The 26,068-nt window shown below is 37.5% G+C and overlaps 1 protein-coding gene across 3 annotated transcripts in view; it reads left to right on the top strand.

Annotated features, from left to right (window-relative positions):
- The window catches only part of LOC134618727 (metabotropic glutamate receptor 4-like), a 188,561-nt gene that overhangs the window by 115,367 nt on the left and 47,126 nt on the right, over positions 1-26,068 (top strand). For all 3 annotated transcript variants that reach the window (XM_063464272.1, XM_063464271.1, XM_063464273.1), the window contains one exon: positions 14,200-14,416. In XM_063464272.1, the coding sequence (XP_063320342.1) occupies positions 14,200-14,416 (217 nt within the window). The remainder of the gene's footprint in view (positions 1-14,199; positions 14,417-26,068) is intronic.

Below are 26,068 nucleotides of genomic sequence, written 5' to 3'. Positions count from 1 at the left end.
TGAAAGTCTAATTTCATGAGCAATAATGACCCCACCATTAATGTACATTAGGGAGATGCACTGAGAGATACTGGTATCTTTAACTAATACAGATGGTAATGTTTGTCTCCCGGTGTTACAGGATTTTCCTTGATCATTGGAACCAGGAGGGTTTCAGGATATATGACGATGCATGTGGGAAAAAAAAGAAATCAAGAGACAGAGATGCCTGTATCTCTCACTGTTTTAAAAGGAAACAAAAAGAAAGTTGTATTGAAACTAAGCAGGGGGACGTTTTCTTGTAGTTTCCCTGATAATTATCTCATTAATTCAGATTTTTGTTAAATGAAAAGATTTCTCTGAGTTTATTCGTCAAGTGAATGCATTACACATCCGTAATGTGGTACTAATGTATTTGCATATATTTTATTTCTACAGCCATGTTGGCAAAAATACTTTAAGGTAAATGCTAATGAAATGCTAATATGGCATTGCAAAAAATATATATTCTATAGTTGAAGATAAATATTTAATACTATAATTTATGGCAGTTCCTCTATGAATGTCTATAAAAATTAATAGCGATACATTGCAAATCCAGAGATTTAATCTAGACCAAAGTGACAGACCAAAAGTGCCACAGAGCATAGAGCAATGCTAGGAAAAAATGATAATAGCCTTGGTTTTCTTGTCTATTATAGTATCATGAGTTCTTTCCATCTAGAACCAAAGCCATGGCACTGACAACATACATACAGTGCAGGGTTTTTTATTTTCTTTAGAAAAATGGAAAAAAAAATATATACAGTTCATTACAATGAACAATCAAATGAGCCTTTTTTTGGTGACTTTTTCTGATTGATCATAATACTTAAAAAATGGCAGCTAATTTTTCAAGTTACTGATCTTTTTTTTTTTTTTTCATTTAGTCTTCCTTTCTTATAAAGGAATGTAATAAAACATATGATTCATGGTTATCAGGAAATAGAATTGGTTAAATAAATCGCATTGAAATGAAATACTGTAAATGAATCACATTTATTTTAAACATGATATTTCCCTTCAGGTTAGGGTTTCCTCTCAGGAAAACAAGATTTATTATGAACTCATTATTTTTAGTTAGCTCCATCTTCTCAGTCCGTTATCACCAGTTTTACTGCTAACACTGCTGTCTGTCACATTTGTGCCTCCTGATAATTTTTATGGCTGCTGCCAACAAGAGTTCTGAATACAAAAGCTTTAATGAAGTGTCTTGGGCTGAAATCCTTTTAGGTCATGATTCAGTGATGCAGAAGAATGAATTGGGCATATAATTATACAAAGGAGTAGTGAACTGGCCCACAGGGAACCCCCCCCCCCCAAAAAAAAATACAAGCAAAAAAACAAAAAACAAAAAAACAAGCAGTCATTGGCTCTCTCCCTGCCTGTTTCTGGTGTGGCTCCATCACTGGTGTGAAGCATTGCAGTAAATATTGAGTAGAGCTGTCCAATAATGACTTTTTTAAAATGCAGAAAAAATAGGCATCACAATACACTGCAGGCCTGTACACCACTGACCTCGTGGTGTTTAAGACACTTTTGAGATTGAGCGAGATCAGTGAATAAACTCTGAATATGATGTGACGTGCAAGACTTATTGTGAACCTTCCCAGAGATATTAAATCCATTTCTATCCCAAGGCACTGCTAAGAATATCCCCTTTTCACTTCATTGATGTCTTTTGCACCAATGCAGTATGTATTAGTTGCCTTAGAAGAGGAGACAGAGGAGAGCACCAGTTCAGGATTGCTGAATACAAAAGGGATATCCATTGTGCTAACTGTGAAGACACCCAGACATTTCATTATATTACAATTTTTAACATCTGTTCTACATCTTCCAGAGCTCTCATAAAATACTCTGGCTTTTCATAGCTAGGCAATACTTGATGAAGCATCAGTTAGGTATTTTGATCACACATTCATCTTTTTTATGTGGTTGTTAATGCTAAGGTTATCATGCTAATTCATTATAACCCAGGGGAAGATTAGTCAAAACCTGAGCATTAATTGCACTTTATACAACTTCCTTCAAATTTTGTGGTAAACAAGTGCATTGTTGTTTATGCAATGAGTCATTAATCACAAATGTCATTTAGTTCAAATCTCACAACATTCTCAACCTTTAGTTGAGCTCATTTGCATGTTTAACGCAAGTAATAATTCAATTTGTAATGAGATAATTAATCACAGTTGCCACTGCTCAAATTAATGATTGCCACTGCTTAACAAATAGAACAAAAGCCATGTGTAGGAACACAGAGTGCCTTTCGAAACAGGGAGTAAACAATAAGTGCCGAGGCCCATCAAATATTTAATTTGGCTGCAAGATTTTTTGTATTGTTTTTGCTAAGGCAAAGTATGAAAAATTAGCTACCTATTTTGACAAAAGGCTGCAAATGGAGTGGAACGGCCCACCTCTGCAAGAATGGGAAATACACTCTTATCTAGTATTGCCTGCCTGCTCTATTTTTTTTCCAGAGATACAAAGATTTATGCAAACTGTAACAATGCAGAAATAGCCTCTGGCTACTGTTTTGCACTGGGTTTGGTGTGTTTGTGCATCTATGGGTTTTACACCCATGTGTGTTTGTGTGCGCGCGTGTGTGCGCATATGCATGAGTGAGTGGGTGCTTGCATGTGTGCATGTGAGTTTCGAATTGAATAAACGAACAATGACAAAAAGAGTTGTGTAGACTGGTTTGTACATCATGTCAGATCCAGAGCTTTCACCACTGCAAAACTTGTAAATCAGGTCCTGGAACACTAAAATAGAAAGGACCTGGGGATGTTTGGTTCTAAAATGCAAACCAATCAGTGACACTGCTGCTAGGTATGGTGCAAAATAAAGTCAATCTTATAAAGTGTCTTGCAGTTAATCTATTAAACTAAAAATTTAAAAAATTCTAAATCTGTTGATCTCCATAAAGTATTCAGGTATACAGAAGCCCTCCATATAGCTCCACTTCTTGAAGGAAAAGTATTTTCAAAAGCTGTTTCCCCATAACAACTTCATGCAACTTTCAAGCAGCCCAGTGTTAGCTTTAATTACCTTTGGGTTCTGTAGGAAACAACTAACCTGGCAAAAATTGTAAAGATTTATGCTGTAAGGTTAGGCTCCTTAACATAAAATACTGGCAACTCTAATTTTCAAAAATTAACCTACGAACCAGTTCCTACATTTCTTGGCTATCAGCAACAGCATGGAAAAACTAGTAATAGGCCAGGATGTGATAAAGGCATTTGAAGTATTCTACATTAACATATGGCAGCAGAGTGCTGCAGGAATTAGTTCCGTACTTGTCTGATGTTTCATTTAAATGTATGTTTCTTTAAAACAACTTCCTTAAATTCAATCAAATATTGATTAGCTGTCACAGATTCTGTCACAGATTCTGTTCATAAGTTTGTGGACATAATTTCTAAGAGAAATTATAGAGGGTCTCCAGTTTGATGGTCTAAGGATCAAACCTTTGATTTTCATGTGGTCCCGGTGGCTTCAAAGAGTAATGACCTCCACCTTGCACTGGAGAGTCTTGCAGCCAAGTGGAGAGTGGCTGGGATGAGAATTAATGCCTCCAAATCCAAGGGCATGGTTTTCAGTCAGAAAAGGCTGTTGCCCACTTCAGATCGCAGATGAGTTGCTGCTTCAAGCTGATGAGTTTAAGTAGTGTTCATGACTTGAACACTAGAATGGGAGATTGACAGATGGATTAGCGCAGCATCTGCAGTGATGCAGGTGCTGTGCGGTTTTGTTGTGGTGAGCTCAGAGCTGAGCATGAAAGTAAAGTTATCGATTTACTGGCAAATCTATGTTCCTATCCTCCCCTATAGCCACAAATTATGAGTAGTAATTGAAAAAGTAGCTGATCATTGAACCAAGGAAGGGAAGTGAGTTTCTTCTGAAGGTTCTGGCCCCATCGTCAAAGACTGGCTAATTTATTCAGCAATGTCTCAATGATGTTACATCATTTGAGACCATTGCTTGATCTGCCTGCATAATGACATCTCTCACCTTCTCAAAAACGTGTTCTGCATGTGGTGTTCAGAGCTGCGTACCAATGGGTTGAGCATCAAAGCCAGAAACTTTGAAATGTTATAGATGACCAAGTTGATCATACAAACAATGTGTCTTTAAGCTACACGCTGTTTATCTATCTTTAGTGAACCATACAGACTTGGCGTAGCTTCCCCTGGGTATTGCCTGTAGTATGAGGTCCAGTCAATAGCACTGTCTTGTTCTAATTGCTTCAGATAATCTCGTTTCAGCGGCTCATAAGTATTTTTTTCACAGAGGATCAACAAAATTGTCAGTTGTCATTGATCAGGTTGTTGATCAGTCGTCATTACAATGTATTTATTAACGATCATGAAACTGAGCTCACAGCCCATTATTCGTCAGTGGTGCTAGTTTCAGTCATGCAAATGTGCTGTTACTGAAAACGCTACGTTGAGATGAACAGAATCAACTTCTTGGGATTTCCTTACCTGGATGATTGAGCATGCATCAACAATAATAACGTTTACTTTATTGATCCCCATGGGGAAATTCCTCTCTGCATTTAACCCATTCACTCAGTGAGCAGTGTGTAGGGATGGGACCTTGCTCAGGGTAGCCATTCAGTGGATTCGAACCTCCAACCTTCCGATCATGGGGCCACCACTCTACCTACTGAGGTTACATGTTCATCTCCTTCACTTAAAGGACCCTTTACTTGCATTTAACATTTCAGTTTGTGATGCGAGGGCTGCCTATTTCTCAGACCTTGTATCAAAGAGCAGAGGCAACCCCAAGGTACTTTTTGACACCATTAGTGATATTGTTGCTCCTGCTCCACCTGCTGTTTCAATTACCTTGAATGAAGATTGTAAAAATTTTCTTCCTTTCTTTGTTGAAAAAGTTAGTAATGTCAGGAACAATATCTCTCCTTCTGTGTCTCTCTTGTCTGCTCCAACCCCACCTAGGCCTGTTATTTTAGAAAGATTTTAACCTGTGTCCTTACCTGAGCTGGTCAAATTAGTTAATTCGATGAAAGCGTCCTCCTGCTCTCTTGATATTTTACCTGGATCTTTGTTTAAAAATGTCTTTCAGTCTATCGGTCCATGTGTGCTTACAATTATCAATACTTGACTGATTTTTGGTCAGGTCCCTGGTTATTGTAAGAATGCTGTCATTCACCCACTGTTAAAAAAAAACTAAGCTTGACGCTTCTCTTCTTAGCAGCTACAGGCCAATTTCAAAATTACCATTCATTGCTAAGAGTTTAGAAAAGGTTGTTGCTAAGCAGCTTATAGCTGTTCTAGATGAATACAGCATTCTGGATAAATTCCAGTCTGGTTTTCGTAGAGCTCACTCTACTGAAACTGCACTTATTAGAGTCTCCAGTGACACCCTGATGAATTATGATGCAGGAGAATGCTCTGTCCTGCCAATGTTAGACCTGACCTCTGCCTTTGATACTGTTGACCATCACATTTTGCTAGATAGGCTGAGACATTGGGTGGATATATCGGGGTCTGCTTTGGACTGGTTGCCATCTTATCTGTGTGAACGATCTTTTTCCGTGGCTAATTCTAAATACAGGTTCTCTTCTACTTCTCTTAAATATGGTGTGCCACAGGGCTCTGTTTTGGGGCCTTTATTGTTTTTGCTGTATATACTCCCTCTTCAGCACTTATTGAGCACTTTTAAAGATATTTCTTATCACTGCTATGCAGATGGTATTCAGTTGTATATCTCCTTTAAGCCCCAAGATGTTTCCAAACTACTGATTTTGCATAGGTGCTTAGATTCCATTAAGGGATGGATGGCTGATAACGTTCTTCAGCTAAATGAGGAGAAAACTGAAATCCTTGTTTGTGCTCCCAAAAAATTGGTACCTATGGTTATGGAAAACTTAGGCCCTCTCGTTACATTTGCCAAACCTTCTATCAGGAAACTTGGTGTAACTTTTGACTCAGCTTTGACTTTGGACACTCATGCTAATTTATTGGTTCGCTCCTTTTTTTTATCATTTAAAAAATATTGCTAAGCTGAGTCCCACTGTTTCACGCTCAGAACTAGAAATGGTCATCCATGCATTTGTCTCATCTCGTTTGGATTATTGTAATTCACTTTGTTCACTTGTTTAAGTAAAGCCTCTGTGGATCATCTGCAAGTTGTTCAGAATGCTGCCGCAAAGCTTCTGAACAAGTGTTCTAAATACTCCCACATTACACCTCTGCTGATACAGTTGCACTGGCTCCCCATAAAATTCAGAATCCACTTCAAGATTTTGACTTTGACATTCAGGGCTCTGCATGGACATGCACCAACCTATATCAGAGATCTTTTACATCAGTACATCCCCATCAGGTCCCTGAGGTCAAGTGATCAGGGCTTGCTGGTCGTCCAACATACGAGGCTGAAAACGAAAGGCGATAGAGTGTTTGTAACTGTGGCCCCCAGACTCTGGAACTAGCTTCCTTTGAGCCTGAGATCTGTGGACTCAGTGGTTTCATTTAAAAAACAGCTAAAAACCCATCTTTTTAAACTTGCTTTTGGTTGATTTCTGTTTTTATGTTTTAGCTTTTCTGTGAAGCACTTTCTGATTTTTGTCTTGAAAGGTGCTATACAAATAAAATTTTACTTACTTTACTTACTTACTTTTAGACACAAGACACATTATTTTGTGTTTCCACATTATTTAAACTATGATTGGCTTATTGCTTACAGGTTTTAGATGGGCAACACGTTTCATCATATAAAATATATATGTTGAATATGAAATACTCATAACTTCAATCTCAGTTTTATCAGTATTCACCCATGTAATTCACATAAAGCACATTATCATACGGAAACAATACACATTCTATTTGAGCCTAGTATATAACCATACGGGTGGTGTTGTATAAATCAATGTAAGGTAAATATAGTGCTCAATATTTTGAGCAGCAAGTGAGACCGCTTCATTCAAACTTTCATACAAAAAAATCAAAAAATCAAAACTTTTTATATAAAGCAATGTGAGTTATCAATGGACTCTTCCTGTGAATTGAAGCTAGGAGCAGTGCCAAAGTACAGCTCTTACACAGCTCTTAATGTCTGTTTTTGTTTCCATCTCTTGAGAACAATGAGTGCACTAGTGGATAGAAATGTCTGTCATTTTCTGTCTATCTTGGGATTTTCAGTGGTCTGAATCTATAAGGATTTTAGAAGTATATTAAAAAAAACAAACACTGAGATGCTAGTCAGCTAATCTGCTCAATGCAGGTGTTAGTTGACAACTGCTTTAATTACCTTGCTGTTGATTGGACTTACCAGTGCCATTTTTTCTTTAACACACTAGCTGCTCTAAACCCAATTAATGCTTCTTTTAAGCAGGAATTTATTATTATTACTGTATAACACATTTTTTCTTGTGTATTAATTTTTTTTTATGACAAACACACACACAAAAAAATTAAAATGTATTTTTAAAACATAGTGTTTTTATATCTTTTATACAGGTAAAACCTTCACTGAAATTCAAAATCAGACTCACAAGAGTGACCTTGCCAAGATTGCAGCAGACACTGTAGCAATTATAAAGTGTCGACTGTTGCATAAGTCACAAAGCACTGGACTTCTTGTGGCTAATCTTGTGGGTGTTGGGTCCACAAGAGGATTGATCCATGTGGTCTGATGAGCTAAGGCCTGGCTACCAGGTGCTCACCAATAAGCCTCTGCCCCAGGGTTGGGTCCAGGATGTGGTCCTGGTATCCAGCTCAGCCTAACAATGTGAGGAACATTCATCCAGGAAGGACTCAGAGCAGAGCTGTTACTCCTCTGCATTGAAAGGAGCCAGTTGATAATGTTCAGGCACTTGGCCAAGATGCCTCCTGGGTGCCTCCTAGGTGAGGCATATCAGGCATGTTCAACTGGGATGAGACCTTGAGGCAGATCCAGGACATGCTGGGGGGGATTGCTGGCTTGGCATATCCCAGAAGAGCTGGTGGCTGGGGAGAGGGAGGCCAAGTCTGCTTAGACTCCATAGAACACAGACCAGGGTAACTGGTTAAAAAAAATGATGGATGGGTAGACAGATAGTTTCACATCAGCATTTACCTCATACCCATGCAAGACAAATACAAACACACACAAAAACAACATTCATGTTTGCTCTGACCACTTTGATACGAAACTGCAGACTGACTAAACTGATCCATATCAAAATAAAGCAAAACAGACAGTGGCAATTTTTCTCTAGTTTCTCTCCACTCCTACTGAAACCAAAGCAGTTAATCTGGGGGAAATACTGTTGCCGAGGGTGAAGGGTTACAAATGTCTTCAGATAATTATCCTTATTGTTAAGATTCTATGTAAAATTGAGTTAGTAAAAGGCAATACAGAGTCCGCTTATATGTTGTTGAGAAAAATACTTGGCAAATTATAAAGAGTAGAAGTGATTAAGCACCTGTAGTATCAGATCCGATTTTGATCCTTGGCACAAGCATCTATGTGGAGCTTGCATTGTTCTCTTTATTCTCACTATATTGATCTCAGTAACAATGGGTGGAAAGATCTCAGCGGGCTTTATGACTCAGCACATTCGTCCAGTAGTTATTCACAGGGTCAAGCCAAGCTTTATAGATAAAGTTTTTTTTCCCTGGCAGGAAAGGTGTCTTAATGATAAGAAAAGTAACTGAATATTAGAAAGCATATAAATGTCCTTAGCACAGCAATATCTGTCACTAAGCATGACACTACTGCTTAACGTACCATTGGCTAAGAATGGAAATCTACTATGACAGGATTTACTGACTGGATGCTTCACCTTGGATGACATCCAGTGTTATGTTCAGCTATTTTTTAATTGAAGACTACAGCTGTATGCCTAAAGGTGCTATGGCTCTCAAGAGCATCTGTGAAACAACACAGTAACTACATTTACAAAACTCTTTATATGCAGGTAGAGGCAAAAGTGTTTTGTAAATTAGAGACAACGGCACAATTTAGGGCATAGCTGCAATATGGAAACTGGAAACTTAGCCTTCAAAATAAAAGCTGTGCCTTTTGAAATATGTTGGTTTCAGCGGTAAGTCACAACCTTTACTTCGAGGGGGAAATGTTCTCCCTCTCTGGTTTGCATTTCCCTTTTTCAAGTTTCACTGCAGCTCGGTAACTAGTTACTGTGTGTTTTCAGACAAATCTGCGCCTTCCATGTAAATTATTGGTGATCACACCAATCTGTTTGCAACCAAAGCAATCAGAAGAAGGTTTTTGGTACAAAAATTTATGACCAATTTCACCCAGCAACCAGTCATTAACTAGTTAGGGAATACACTGATTGGTTGGCCATAGTTTTGCCAAAGGGTCTCATGGCCTGTGTGACTGAGGCCTAAAATGAAAACTGCTATCAGATTATATCAGCTGTAGCCATCTAGCTAGATAACTGAAAACATGTCTGAGAATTACATAAAGATTTTAAGCCATAATAATATATGGCTAATTTTCTAGGTAGATATGAATTAGAATATTATTTACATCAATATATACTCTAAATTCCAGTCATCATAATTCCCACACATCAAATATATTTGTTCTTAATTAGTGTCCTTTATTTTCTTAATTTTAATCAGTACATGTTTTGCTAGTTTATAATTGCCTTGGTTTTGATTAAGAAGCTAGTTTCAGCCACTCCCTTGTTCATAAGAGGTCAACACAGAGCATACATAAACATGTACATACATGCATTTTACATACTTACTGCCCTTTCTGTTAGCTAATGAAACAAGCATGCTTACATAAGGTTTATCACCTTTAACACTGAAGAGGAAACTTAGCTTACACATCACTAAATCTTGCATATTATATTATGAATATAAGTGTTCATTTATTTAATATCTATTGCACCTTTTAAGTAAACATAAACTGTTCATAGGAGTCTGGTGACAAGTCAATTAGACAATGGATGTTTTTAGTTGAACTTAGTTAAACCTGCAAATGTATCTGGAACCATTGTTTTTATCTTATTTTTCTCTTTTTGTTTTCTTCGCTTAGTGAAAATACATTTTAATAATACATCAACACCTCGTACACAGTAACACCAATCCTAAATATGGACTCTTCCTGTGAACTGAAGCCTTTTTTCTGCTTTCATAGATTAAAAATATACTCCTTTTACATTTTCATAGGAAGTATTTGCAGAAACATTTCCAAAGCCCGACTAAAGCTTTTGATTTTTCTTCCCCAGCAAACACTGTAGATGTATAATATTTCTGTACAGTTCTAATGAGCATCATTACTCCTGCATTGATGCAGTGCCAAATGAGCTCATTGAATTTTTAAAAAGGCACAGTTATTTAAAGCAAGTGATTTGAACATTAAATCTGCATCAAATATCTTCTGGAGACTCACATCACAGCAATTAAACATATTTCCTAAGCCCATTAGAAATTAAATGGATAGTGGTGGGGTAGGGTAGGTGCTGATTAAAAGAGTTCTATAAACTTCGAGAGGAGGGAATAATGTACTGGCATTCCCTATACTGACTGAATCACAAAAAGCTCATCTGAGAGGACAGCAAGTTCAGACGCTTTCGTCTCAGCCTGAACAGATGGTAAGTGTACACAGCATTACTAAAACCAAGTCATTTTTAAACAACCTACTAAGATCTTTATCACTGAATGTGTTTACGAGTGTAGTAATCCATGCTGAATTCATCTGCTCAGAGCGAACCCCTTTCTTACGTCAAACCCCCGTCAAAGCGCCACACATCATGTCTGTATTTTTTCTCCCGGTATCTTTGATTCACTGGAGGTACATCAGACGGCACCTGTGCCGAAGAATTTAATTTCTTCAGCGGATGCTAAGAAGCGACTCTGTTATATTAGAGGGAGCACACTGTTCAGGACCATCGCTGTAGTCCAGTGAGCAAGAAATCTTGGCAAGACAAACACGATAAGCTCTGCCTCTCCTGAATCTTGACAGAACGCTGAAATTGTGTGATTGTTACAGGAGTGAAAATCCCTCAGGTGAAAAATACAACAGCGTAGCTTCACAGCACCTCACACTTATTTGGCAGATATGAGTCTGGACATGTCACAACAGCACTGCAATACATGGGAACAGCAAAATTAAAAGACCTTCTTTGAAATCCAATTTTCATATACTATTCATAAGATCCATATATGTTGTTTGCTGCTACAAGACTTCCTCAATTCAGCAAATTAGCTTCAAAATTGGCATTTTATCTTTAGAAAATTAGCTTTTTATGTCAGCTTCTTCTAAGAAGACTAAACATCTGTTGGAAAATACAGTAACAGCAAGAGCATAAATAGCAGGTACGACCATAAATGTCAGCAGGAGATGGTTGATTAGATGCAATCTGAGTTTTAAATGAAACATCTGGAAAATGAGCTTAAAAGAGACAGGATACTATAAGGCAGATGCCAGAGGCAGTATGATACATGTGTTATCACCTCATATTTTATTCTGGAAGGACATACTGTGTTAGGAAAATTATTAAGATATAACATCTATCACTCTGACACATAACTCGGGGAGCAAATTTGGGGTGTGAATGGCTAAAAAGCTCATTTTCGCTGTATGTTAGAACACTAAAATAATCTAAAACAAGGCATCATTAACACCTTCCAAACACCTTTGTACAACACTTAACTTTCATCCTGCTGAATCTCGCCTGTCGTCTCATGACGTCAAAAGAGTGTGAGACAAAAAAATATGATTCACATGATTATTCTTTCCAAGAGGGAGAGAAACACAAAGGTACAAAAAAAGAGAGAAGAGAACAGACTTAGTGGTTAAAAGTACACTGACCTGCTTATGTTACAGCAACAAAATGCTGCCAGTCTGCAGGGTGCAGACTCAATAGCCACATACTACAACAGGGCAGAAACACATGTATGTCGCATGTTAGTCTCTAACATTGATATCATTCAGTGATCAGAGCTTGTGGAGCAGGGCAGTTTCTACAAGCAATACCAACTCGACACAAGACAAGTGACATAGAAATGCTCTGAAGACAAGACAGTGTGATAGCTTAGGACAAATGAATTCCAAGAGGCTAACATGCAACACACACAGACAGTCCATTATAAACCAACACAGACTTCCCTTTTCTGCATGTTCTCCTCTTTGAAGAAAATCAACTTAACAAGGCTGTTTTGAGTGGCTCGCTTGCTGCATCACAATTCACTTCTTAAAGCCAGGTCTGCACACAATACAGTCTGTTCTCAGCTTATCAGGTAGGCAGATTTAATGCACCTCTCGTTCCAGTTTTACCAACAAAAAACAAACGAACAAAAGTAAAGTCATTGTGGAGTAAAATGAGTTGCTAGGAGCTGTAGGTCACGGGCACAGATTGAACAGCTGTACTCCTAGCACAGGCTGCAGCTACAAGCAGGGTGCACAGTGGAAGCAGAATCAGTGCAACGCTGCAGCTGACCACATCAAAGGCCTCAGCTGTGGGAAGTAAGGGAGAGAGGAAGGGACAGTATGACTCCCACAGCAGTCTTACTGCAGTTTGTGGAGCAAATATTGGTTAAACAGGACTTTCAGCTGGTAACGTTTACTTTCATGTAGCACTGCTAGAACACAAGCGCATCAGGACATAAGAAATAGGACTAGAGGTGGATAGTAGACATAAACAATTTAAAAAAAGCTATCTTATCATCAAGTTATTTGGGCTTAAAGCAGTAACCAATTTATGTTCTTAAATACTACATGTTTTTAAGTGGTTGGTGTCAGGTTATCCCTCCATCTGTGCATCCTTTCATCTCAGTAGGAATGCTCAAGAGTGTCATGATTTGTCAGACTCCCCAGAGCTACGCTGAGGTCCCATGGCACTCCAGCATAGCATTCCAAACAGTATTTGAAAAGAATGACATTTTATTCAGGTGTCAGTCAAATTCAGATATTTTTACCTCCTAACTTGTCACTGAAAAGGAATGTTTTTTGCAGTTAATCTTTATTTAAATAGAAATGTATGCACTTATTATAATTATAAAATTATGCAATATCGCATTGATTTGTCAACATTCTGATGTTTTGGTTGTGTATTATTTTATTATCTTGACATTTTGTGTGGGGTTTTTATGTAAAATACTTCCTGTATTAAGACTACTTAAATAGGCAGAGCTGACCTTAGGACATGCGCTCTACTTTGGCACTGGATGCAGGAAAATGTAATTAAACACTGTTTTGGCTTTCAGCAAATGTAATGATGCTTTTTGCATCTACAAGCCGATTCGATCACAATGAGGGAAAAATGGAGCAACATTAAAAGAGTGTCCATATTTGAAATGGAACCACATTACTGAATGCCATAAAATCTGGTCAGTTAACTTTCAAACTGTGCAGCACAGATCCTATAAGAAGATCACACAAGCTATGACAGCCACAAATCTGAAATAACTTGAGCAAGCAAAAGTTGAGGCAAAGAGTTTTCTGCTAGAGGCGGCAAAAAGACTTCTGTAGTGCAACTAAGAACAAAGATACATTTCGGAAGAGACGCATGTAGAAACTCTGAAAATTGCACTTGCCAGTATAAGCTCTTATTATGTGTCCTAGATGTTTTAAAGCATATTTATCAAAGAACATAATCATTTCTTTTAATAAGTATCTCAAGATAAACCAAAGCTGTTTCCATCAGAACAATGAGCTTGACTTCCTTTTGATTATCTTCCCTCTACTGAGCTACACCCACACCTCGTTTTCTACGTGTAAACTATACTAGGAAACAATATGGTAATCATTTTCTAAGAAACAATAATATCTTTATGGAAACTGACAAGAACATGGGGTATTATTTCAGCTCTGGAGACACAACACCTTTGCTTTTGTGCTTATATGTTTTTCAACACCAAAATAAATCTTGCTGTGAAGTCATGAAGAGATTAGTGTTGCTTGACTGGTGTGGAAAATAATTTTCAGAAAGTATTGTAGCTAAGCCTGTGATCATCAGGACTATTTAAAGCAACAGTGTGCTAACTGCCGAGGGAGAATAATCTACAATGAGTACATGAGAGATATCAGCAGATGTTAGGTGTCATATTATTCAGCAGTTCGGTTTTTTGTACACAAAACTGTGTGGAACCTTTTTGCTGTATATATAATTAATTTGCACAAAGTATATTATTTATATATTTCATCATGCGTAACCATCACATTTCTTTATCTTCTCTTCCTCTCTCGCAGATCCCTCAGGTGAGCTACGCTTCTACAGCTCCAGAGCTGAGTGACAACACCCGCTACGACTTCTTTTCCCGTGTGGTGCCTCCAGACACATACCAGGCACAGGCGATGGTGGACATTGTCAAAGCTATGAACTGGAACTATGTCTCTACTGTCGCTTCAGAGGGAAACTATGGAGAAAGCGGGGTTGATGCATTTATTCAGAAGTCCCGAGAGGACGGTAAGTCCTTCTTTAAACATTTCCACAAGCATCCCCGGGTATTTAAAATTATGTTATGGTGGTTCTCGTTTTTGAATCTCATTTTGTCAACCACCAAAAGTGTTTGTGTTTAAGTGAGAAAGAAATTCAGCCTCTGAAGTTTGAATTTTTAAACAGTATCCTATTTAAAACTTAAAAAAAAACTGCTGACTATAAAGACTGACTTTAAACATGAGCATTTTCACACAGAAGCTGGTTTTGTTGCTGTTGCATTATTCTTTGTGTTCCATGTTATTGAGAGATGTTCATAAAACAGGGTAAGGTTTGAACTGGTTATTTCGATTTCTTAACCCTCTCCAGGCAGGCGTTGCCGATTTGCAACAGTGAAAAACTAACAACCTGATTACCCCACATACATATTTTATGAGTTTTTTTACTCAGAAGTACCACTGCAGGACTTGGTTGTGCATTAGCTACAAAAACTTAATTTGAGCCTGAGAGGGTTAAACTGAATGAGTGCAGTCAAAATGATCCGAAAATAGTTCTCAGACAGGATCAAGAGTCTGGCTTCAATTTTCTTGTTTTGGCTTTACCACTAACTAGCTGATTATCTGAAGCAGAGATGGCTAATGGCTAATGCTGTAAATTTGAACTATTTCAGCAAAATCTGCGTTTGCAACTGTTATCTCCATGGAATAATATGAGCTACACAGGTGTGCAGTCGAAGCACTGAGGGAATTAATTTTGATTATCAAATTCTGAGAAGGCTCAACAGAGTGACAGTGAACCTGCAGAGCTAGCCTGAGGCATCAGAAGGAGATAGCACTGCACAGTGCTGGGAATACAGTCAGTTTGGTGCAGCAAGCTGCCGGTACACAGTCAGCCTGACCCCTGAACTTCTTCTGTAGCAGAATGTAATCACTACAGACGTGTCCAGTACTCTCTGTGCCACTGCGTCCATTCAGTTTCTGCCAGATTCAAGCTGCTGCCTATCATCAGTCTTCCTGGAAAGGCATCGACAGCAGAGCCCCCTGTGTGTCCGGCTCAGCTACCTCTTTGAACAGTCCACACAAAGGGGGAATCAAAGCCCCACAGGGAGATTTAAACTTTTCCTCTTCTTTTTTGAAAATAATGTTTTTTCCCCACATACTTTAAATTATGTGTTTAATGCTACTTGATACTGACCTTGCATATACACTGTATCAGCTTAAAAAACCGTATTACATCTTTTAAAATCCCGGACTTCACATAAAAAGAGGCAATGAGTTCTGAAGTCATGCCAAGAGTGGAATCATGCTCTAAATGAATGGAAAATGAATCTCAGAGAAATGTTCTTGCACATGATAATATGTTGAGCACAAGCTGGTGTAAATGATTAGCTTCAATGTGTTAACATAAAATAGGTTTTTCTAATACAGGAAAAACCTATTTTATGAATCTTTGAGATACTGAGTTTATGATATGAAACATAAGGAATGAAACCTGTAATTTTTGTCATGTGAAATGAAATTCTGAATATACTAAGAGATACTTGATAATATACTGAAAGAATCTTAAGTAATCCATGATCTATATTAATCTACATAATCAAAATGATAGCCTTCTGAAATCTTATTTATTTATTTTTTTAATTTACACCATCTTGGTTTAACTGAAACACTTTTTATTAACAGCTGTCATATGAAAAACAATATAAACAGTCTTGAGGCTACTTTGCACTGTCTTGGGGATTCCATTTCTACTGTTGCCACATCTTCAGTGCTCAAGTGTAATCTTGTTTTGCATCATTCCCAAAGCACATTAACAAGTCTTTTAGGAATGTTGGCACTTCAGCTGGAACCTGAACCACATGGTATGGGCAAGCATTCTGTTTCTCAGAGGGAACAGACAGGTCTATCAGCTAACAGCCTATCAGAACTGTCAGGTTTCAATCTATATCTTTTAACTTTCATCGGTAGGATTGCTCTCAATCACTCTTTGTCATAAAGACAGTGCAAACACTGAGACAACTGGCTCATTTATCAAATGCACTATCATGATAGAAGACAGGCTATCGCAGTGGAACAGACAATAGTCTAAAGCAATGATTGTTTTAAACAACTGTAATTAGTGATAATATGTGAACAGACATTACCTGAACTGGTAAAATGCTATTATAGCAACATTTTTTTAGGCCTAAAGATCAACTAACCTGTTCCAAGTTGGTTATATTCAAGTTGCGTTCAACTATCATTCTTCTATATATCCATGTATATGCACTGATGTAGATCTACAGTACCACTTGTGTTTAAAAAACCGAAGCGTTTATTCTTATATAAATGTGAATTCTTTGATTCTTAGTCCTGTGTACTTTGATGTCACAAACGTCACTGAGAGTAAGGATATGTCAAGACAAAGACAACATCTGCAACATCTGTCTTTGCAGACATTTTGTGTGGCATAAAAAAAAACCCTTGTGTTACTGTTTTTGCTGAAGGAACTGAAGGGGGTGACTTTGGCTTTCATTTTTTTGAAACGCCTTCTCAAATTCAACTGTCACTTGATTTAACCACCGAAGAGACAGCGTGTGACAGAAACCATCAAGCACGCACACAAAATCAGTGTTTAAAGACAAGTACTGCTCTTTTCATTGACTCCAAATTATAAATTTTTATACACATATATATGTATATATATGAAAAGTCCTGTCAAGTCAGCCCATCTATACACTTTAAATTGGACTGGAGCAAAACTTTTACATGTCAGCTTTCCACGTGCTAAAGAATTGTCGAATCCAATCCTTTGGTCCAGTTCAGGTCTTTGAGTGATTATGTGAGCGAGACAGACAGAGGAGAAGCAGACAGCTCTGTCAAAATCAAATCCACAGGTATTTGGTTGCTAAATGGGTTCTGCAGTTGTCTGCTCACATAATAAAACAGCCAGATCACAACTGGCCAAATGTTCTGTCTCATTAAACAGCCAAAGGCCATACTGAGCAACAGTCTCCCCTGCCTAATGTCACCGTGGCCCTTTGCTGTGCTGTTTTGTGTGGAGAAAATCAGCTTTTTTCTCTAACATTTTCCATGCTGAAGGAGGTTAAAAATAAAGTGTAGTCCTATTGAATAAAAATTAAAATATTCTTTTATTAGGCTTACACAATCACTGGATTCATAAAACTTCAATTACTAGAATTAGTTGTTGTTTATTCTGTTAAAACAACAAAACCATCAGGTTTACATTTTCATACATAAAATCTGAGTAGAATTGAAACTTATGCCCAGTACTACTTTTTCATTGAGAATATTGCAAATTATGATGTTGATGAGAATCAGGCAGTCGTGTTGACCCTCAAGCTGTATGATGTTAAGGTCCTCTTGTCAACACACTCCAGATGCTGTTTCTGTGGTGTGGTTCAGACAGTTATATCTCTACTGAGTCCCGAGCAAGTTTCAGCCTCATAAATGGATATTTATAATTTTTCTCTAGCAGTACCCTGCTGTTTTATGATTCTGTTTAAGACTAGCTGGAGGACAACTGTAAAAAGTTCCACCATAATGCGACAGAAAGTAGTCCGGCCATTTATATATCTGCAGTGTTTTACTGTATGTTTGTTTGCTTCCAAGCAAAATAGAAGTGAACAAATGCATTGTTGTTTGGTATTCAAAGGAGTGTAAGTCCTGCGATTACTTGTGTGTGTGTGTGTGCGTGCGTGCGTGTGTGTTGGGTGATTTGGCAGAGCTGGAAGCAGCGGCACAGGTGTTAAAGTGTTGTGTTAGATGTTTGATAACACAAGGTCCTACTGTGAAATAATCTGGTATCATTGATCCAAGCTCACTGAACTTTCAAGAGGAAACTGAATTAAACTGATTTCACACAGCATTTGATCAGACTGACTGGACTTATCAGTACTACAGAGTGGAAACAGTTTGACACAGGGGCAGTCAATACCTCAGAGGATATTGGAAATAACCTTTACTGTTTCTGTGAAAGCAAGCATGAACTACAAGCGGGTGAGCACAATCAAGGAATCCTCAAGAATGGGCATGTATTTCACCTAACCTTGGCCTTCTTTGTACAGTAAGAGGAGAACTGAGTTGAGATGGGTTGAAATGCTTCTTGTGGTTCCAATAGCAGAGTGATTAGGATATATACCGCATGTGTGCATATCCCTTTATTGATGGAACCACTGATCAAATCCCTCCCTGGGGTCATTTGCTGTGTGTTATCCTGCTGGTCTACCTCCCTCATTTCCTGTCACTATGCCACTAACAAAATAAAGGCCAAATTCTAAAAGGTGCCTTAAAAACAGCTTCAAAAGACAGCATCGTTTTAGTATTACTAGGCAAAATTTACAACTGAATTGAACAAAATTCAATTTCACAACAAACTTCAAACTGACTGTTCAGTTTCACATGAAATATCTAGACTTTCTTTATCAAGTATGAGTCTCCTATATTCAGTTTTAACAGCCTGTTTAGAGTTCTGCTTCTGTTGCAACAAATCAAAGAGTAACACTCTGCCAATGCAGGGCAATACAGGTAAATGCATGCGATTGTTTACTACACGCCTAATGATGCTAATATACAAGAAGACCAATCCTTTCCAGATGGCCCAGAAGTCTGAAATCAAAGTGAAGATTATAGAATATACACAGCTGCTAATGCTAATGGGTTGTTTTTTTTTAGTTTGCTATGTTTGTTTGTTTGTTTTTACTGTGTTAAAAAAGTCATTTCCAGTAGTTTGCATTTATTGCATCTATTGCATATAGATCATCTACGCAGTCAAAACCATATTGCATACATATCAGCTCTCCTTTCAGCGTCTACTAATTTCAACATTTTTTTTTCTTCTTTACAACCACATAACACATTTGCAAATCCTTCTCTCACTTTGGTAATACAACCTCCAAAAGAGAGGTACATTTACTGTTCTATCATTCAAACATCATGGGCATTTCTATATCCTTTCTGGGGTCCAGGTAATTTCACTGTAAGATTCTTTGGGATGATTCATGTATAATTGTGAAAGTAATCAATAGAAAGTTAAAGATCTCTATTACAATTGCATTGAATGAGAAATAGTGTTATTAAAGACCATGACTTCTATTTTTCATAGGCAAGAATTGTAGATGCTAAAAACATGTTGGAACTTGTGAATTACTGCTTATTTTGTTTTGTGTTACATTAATGTGAAACCTTGTTAGCTACAGTAATGCAATTTCTGATTGAGCACATGAAATATGTTGACTTTATGAAGCTTCAGCTATGCTAGTCATTCTGTGATTATATCATGCTTCTTAGAATAAATATTGAAAACCATTACATAAATAAACCACTGTACAGTGTTGTCAATACTATTTATGCTAAGCAATCTGGTAATCAACTAAATTCATTGGCGTAACTTTGTGCTGAACACTGGGGGGGGGGGGGGGGGGGGGGGTCAAGATCTCTGTCTAAATAAATAAATAAATCTGGTAATACTTGAAATGAGTAAAGAAAAACAGCCTATTTATGCAAGATAATTCATAATTTTATTGGGGGGGGGGGTATATTGGTTGGGTCTGATTATGGGGGGGGTCATAACCCCCCTGGAAATTACGCCCCTGACTAAATTGATGCCAGTCCAAAGAAATAGAAGTGAGATCATGACCAAAATTATTGGGAGTCATACACAGACGACACAAATATCTAATAAAAATTTCATTGCACTCACTAAAATAGCTGTCAAGATTTTCCTACAAATATCAACCACAATATAATAATAAATGTTAAGTATAGAGATTACCAGCGTGAGTGGGTTTCACTCCAGTGATGACAGTGGATTTGTGCTAATCCACCCAGTAGCTGTTGAAATATTTGTTGTTTACCAACCAACACATATTACTCTTCCTAGATTAACTGCACTAGGGGAAATAGTTGCTAAGCAGCTTCAAACTAGGCTACTTCCCTTTATGTAACCATGCCACTTATGAAGTTATGAAGAGCAAATTTTAGACCACTTTAGGTTAAAATCTCAAAGTTTAATTTTGAACAAAGAGTAACTCACATTTTCTGCAAAGTAAGGCCACTCAGGAATTTGTTTAGTCATGCTGAAATACAATATATTCTGAAATTACAAATAATATAATAAAAGAAGAAGAAAGCTTTTGTTTTTTTCACTACTTTATTTTCACTGAAAGGAGACACAGCAGAAGAAAGATTCTGGCATAAAATATTAACGCTAAACCATTCAAATGTCACATGCAGGACCTGTTTGCATGAGCCTCCTAACTATGTCAGCCCCTGTTTATCATGTGGGCATGATAAACAGTGTCATCATCAGGACAGTTTGTCAAATGACAGCATGTCAGGCAACCATTTCATCTGCTGTTGCTGGACTGTGACTGAAAACTTCCATCATTTCAGACACAGAGCTGTTTTCTGAAAGCTGTTTTCATTTGGGCATATCCTTTCTCTCAAACTGCCCCTTGGGATTAAGGCTGGAGTGTCATTATGGAAAATGATTAAAAGAAAAGAGGGATAAAAGTACGGTGCCTTGTTATAGACACCATTGAAATGCAAGACCGTCCTTGATGCACAAGTCTTTGGTCCTTCACAAGATTTTGTTGTGTTTGTGATTCTGTCCGAAAAGCTGCTATTCCTCTAGTGTCCTTATTAGAGAGCGCAGGTCTTCTACAGTAATGGAAAGTGCAGTCTGTGTCAGTTTATTCTCACCTTGTGAAAAGTAGTGCCATTTTCTTTCAGTGGATATTGTATACCTATTTATTGTATCCTTTATATAATCAAGTTTAGTGAGTATTATGGAATCATACGGTCACACTATGTGAAATGAAAGGTGATTATTTTGTTTTTCATCTGAAGCAAGCCTACAAGACGAAACCTTAAATGTCAGTATGACAACGTGGGGCGGGGGCTTTACTTTTCCTAAATTTGGACACTGACACTGCAATCTGCAATTAATTGAATGGATAGTATAAAATTGTAATTAATCAGATTTCCTTGCAAATGACAGTTGAAGCAGAGGAAAAGGGCAGCAAATATAGCACGGCGCAGGATGACAGGGAGATTATGCAAATGTTAGAAATGAGAGTTGCGTACTGCACCCTTTGTCATGAGGGAAATGTCAAGAGGAGTGATTTGAATACTCATTAACCTGAAAAGCCGTGAGAAAAATATTGTCAGAAGAGTTTTTCAGTAATATTGAAAATGTTTTGTTTGGCAAATAAACACAGGCTATTACTTACTTATGTAAATTCACCTTATGATTTTATGATACTATGGCTATAATTAAGCTATGACAAAGACAGAATACTATAGTCTGTTTAATGAATTGATTCTTATTAATACAGCTTTGTTTTGCTGTGATAGTAAGAATTACTAGAACGGGTAATCAGTTCACAAAAACAGATGACAGCATTATGTAAATTTATAGCTTTGCATTATAAAGTGTACTATTCTAATTATACAATGTGTGAAAGAAAGGAAGTCAGAAGACAGGAAGGAAGAAAAGACACAAGGAAGGAACGTGTTCCTGCACCCTCGGTTTAACATGTCAAACACAGGAAATCCTTAAGAGGACTTAGACAGCTGCTCCTTCCACTTCAGGCCTTGTTAAGTTCTGATGAATGCCATATTGGGCTTCCGAGGGTTAAAGAAAACGTTAGGGGATTTTTCTCGTAAACTGTGCATCCACCCATGTCCTTGGTATTATACTTGATACCCCAGCACTGTTCACCTACTGAAATTATTTAAACTACCTTATCAGCACTAAATGGCCAAAGACAACAAGACGTTTGAAACTAACATGGAAAATAACTCTAGAGGCCACAGAACCATTCAAAAGCTACATTTAGATTTATATAAAAAAAGAAGAGGCCTACTTTTTCAGGATTCTTACGTAAATCACGTTGAAGAGATATAGAAATGAAGTTATCTAATTTCATTAAACTCATACAGTAACATTTTGATGGATTTCCAAATGCTTTTGACAATTTTAATTCAGTTACATTGTTTTGCTGTTCTGTCTACTTAGCACTTCCCTATTTTCCACTGTTCATTGCCTTGTTTGATTAGCACTTTGCACCACTTTGCAAATGGTTTCATGCCTTTACAGCTGTCACAACTACATTTTCAAAGGATGCTTTATGTTACTTTCAACCACCTGGAACTTGATTCCTCAGACTGAAAATCAATGAAGGGTTTTAGCTGCAGGTGCGCAGAGAGAGAACGATTGTCAAGACTTTGCCACTGATCTTGTATTTGCATAATGTGCTTTATCTCTATCATGTCACAGAGAATTGCCAACCCTGCATTGCAGAATATCTCAAACTTTCACTGATGCCACAAAACTCAATCTGTCGGTTCTCTTTATCGGGTTAAAGTTTCTCAGTTACGATATCTAATACTTTACTGGCACTGAAAAGTGAAGTTGTGCAATTCACAAAATTTTTCTGGACATGCATTTAAAAGGTTAGCAAGTTTGCATAATTTGCAAACTAACACATTTTGTGGTTTCATTAAAAATGAGTGAGTGAGTTAATAAAGAGATACCAATTGTTCATGGAGAAATTTAACATTTTCCACATTGTGAAACTATAAAGATTTAGACCAATATGCTGATGCTAAAGCAAACTAAAAAATGGGGTATACTCATCTGAGAATTATTTATCACTGCATCACGGAGAAGGTGCAAGTCTTGGGCTGAGCCAATATAAAGTAAAGCCGCTTAATTACAAAAAAGATGAGGTAGATGGGTCCTGCTGCAGTGTAGGGTATACTTTTGAACCATAACATACTCTAATAGTTCTGCACATTTCTGAAAGAAGCAAGGATATGTAGCATTTTCTGTCACTTGAAATATAATTCTGAAAATATTTGACCATTTGTAATGGGCTTATGTACCAAACCAGAAGCAGATCTCTATTTATATCACTTTTCACTGATGTTCTCAGACTGAAATCTCTTACAAAAGAGCACTTTGCACTATTTATAAAAAGAGCCTCAAAATATAATGCATTTACTAAAGGGTAGAAACCTGATTTGCTTTTAAGTAACAAATTCAAAGACATGTCTAAACCTACAGTACATCTGTGCTTTTTAATGCTATCATGATACATGTGTTGTATCCTCTTATCTTTTCCTGGGGAAAATAGAACTGCAAATGTAACAGTACTTTATCATGTAAAATTTTCTGTTAATGTGAATACTTAGTAATACTGAATATAAGGCTAAGTCTTCAGAAAGTAGGAGAGGAGCTTTTTATTCATTAGAAATCTTTGGCTTTCTCATAGCCAAAGTGACCTGTTTGAGAAGGCAGCTTTATGCTGCTAATGGGTCAAACCCTATACATACTCAGTGACATTTGACACAGAAAAGTGTCAATGTATTGTCTAATAATCAAGCACTTTACTAATTACTGTGCCTCTAGTCCTTCTGTATCTAATTCTTATCAGAAATAGTGTAATTTAGTACAAAAGAAATCCAATTTAGAGACAAAATAACCAATGAAAACTTAGAAAATGTGCTGCACCTGCTCCTGAAATGCAAACCAAACCAAAGACACCATTTATGACATCCAAAGGATCAAAATAACCTACGATTATATGCCAAAAGACAGAATGTCAACCACTATTTCATTTTGATGCGTGTGTACCAACTACATAGTCTAACAGTGTGTGTAGGTGCAGGATCATTTTCAGAAATCCTTGGAAAATATAAGAATATGCCCCTCAAGGCCTTCTGTAGCTCTTCACCCAAACCCACTCATGATTAGAGAGCACCATTAATGTTTGCCTTGCAAGAGGAGGCAGTGCATACTTTAAACACTTCATCTTTGGCTTAGAGATATATTCACATTAAGAGACATGCTATGCAGATTCTCCTTAGTAAGAGGAAAGTCCCATGTTTGTCAGGTGACTCATTTTACCACAGTGCAGAAAACCTCATTTCACAGTGCTTAGAGGCCTGCCTTTGATTTATAAATCATTTGCACTCAGAAAGAAAATGTCATTCAGTCATTCTCAAATCTAACTCATAGTTACCCCAGAGCCTTTTTATTCAAGATCTAGGAACTCACTAGACGACATGCTATTCAGCAAAACTGCTTAATTAAAAATAAGACAAAGTTCTTTTCTAAAGAGTAGAAACACATTACCCAAATATCTAGGTATGGATTTATGCAATCTTCGGTCAAATTGTCAGCTGCATATGAAAAAAAAGAAAAACAAAAGCAAAAAAACCCCTCAGATTAATACAATTTAGAACTTCACAGTTGCTGAAAAATAGGACAGTGTTGGATTTCTCAACCTCCTGCTGACGCAGACAAATCATTTGTGCTTACACCACCGAGTTGAAATAATCATTTTAATGTATGTCATGGTAGTCAATAAACAGTGCTCTCTCTTGTTCCAGTAGCAATAACATTTCAAAACATATTTCTAAAAAAATGGATGTGCTGAAATGTAAAACTAGGGTTCTTATGAATATATTTAAAATTTCAAATAGATCAAAAGCCCTACCACAAAATATTTGATATCTGATAATTGTTGCTAAATTGACTTGACATTGCAAGTGCCGTGATTACATGATTTCATAAATAATGTAAAACGAATGCAGAGGAAAATTAATATAACAGTAAAATTCATCATATCCGTTATCCTGAATATTCTTAGCAGTACATCTTTCTTTTGTTGCACATCTTTCTGATTCAGTGGGTACACCACTAACATTGACCCTAAACACTGAATAACCTACTTATAAATAATGAATAAAGGCATTAATAAGTTATTTCAATGATGCTTTTATTGAACAAGGTCAAAGTGTTTTTCGTCCATGTTCATACCTCCCACCCTTTATAACATCTTGTGCTTTCTTTAAAAAGTACACTGCAGTGGAGGCACTGCATGTTTACAGCATGCACTAACTTGAAGAAACAGTGTGGGATGAATAATATGTACAAAATAGCATGTTCTGTCACTGCTGCCCTCTTGCCCTCCATGAGCTTCCCCTGCACTGTGGAGATAAATATAGAGTGTGTCCACTTCCCTCCGGGACTTACAGTGTGCTGATATCAGAGCAGAGTTGCTGACAGATGTTAGACCAGTACTGGTTGCCATTTGGCTTAAGAAAATAGCCATGTCAACAAATACTTTCAGTTGATCCATCAGCTTAGAGGCCGGAGCGTAACAAAAGTTCCACCATGCTGTGGCCTTATATAATACTACTTTCACGGACTGTTAGCAGATTCATCAATACAAGTTTGAGTGGACCCTTTTTGTTGTTGTCGTTGTAATAGAGGCCAAAGATTAGAGCCTTGCAGTCAATTTAGCCACTAGTTGAGAGTACAGCCCCTGCAAATTGGTTCTCTATACCTTCTTTTTGATATTTAGGAAATAAAATATATATCTGTACCTGTACCAGGTTAATCATCTTAGTTTAGACCAGACCTTCCCAAAGTGTGGGGCCCGCCCCCTAGGGGGGGCGCAGAGCCATGGCAGGGGGGGCGCGGGGACAAAACGCTTGGACACTGCTAGCACGGCGCACACAGAAACGCAAAGCATGAGATGAATTATCGCTGAATATGTTTCCAAACCAACTTCATTCTAAGCCAAAGACTAGAAAATATGGTGAAGCAAATCTTCCCTTTGGTTTCACCTGCACAAGTGCCGAGGTAGGTCTCCCTGCGGAATTCGTTTTC

The sequence above is a fragment of the Pelmatolapia mariae genome, linkage group LG20 (assembly GCF_036321145.2).
Source record: "Pelmatolapia mariae isolate MD_Pm_ZW linkage group LG20, Pm_UMD_F_2, whole genome shotgun sequence".
NCBI classification, from domain to species: domain Eukaryota; kingdom Metazoa; phylum Chordata; class Actinopteri; order Cichliformes; family Cichlidae; genus Pelmatolapia; species Pelmatolapia mariae.
Note: the sequence above shows the minus strand (reverse complement) of the source record. Positions and strands in the feature narration are given on the sequence as shown.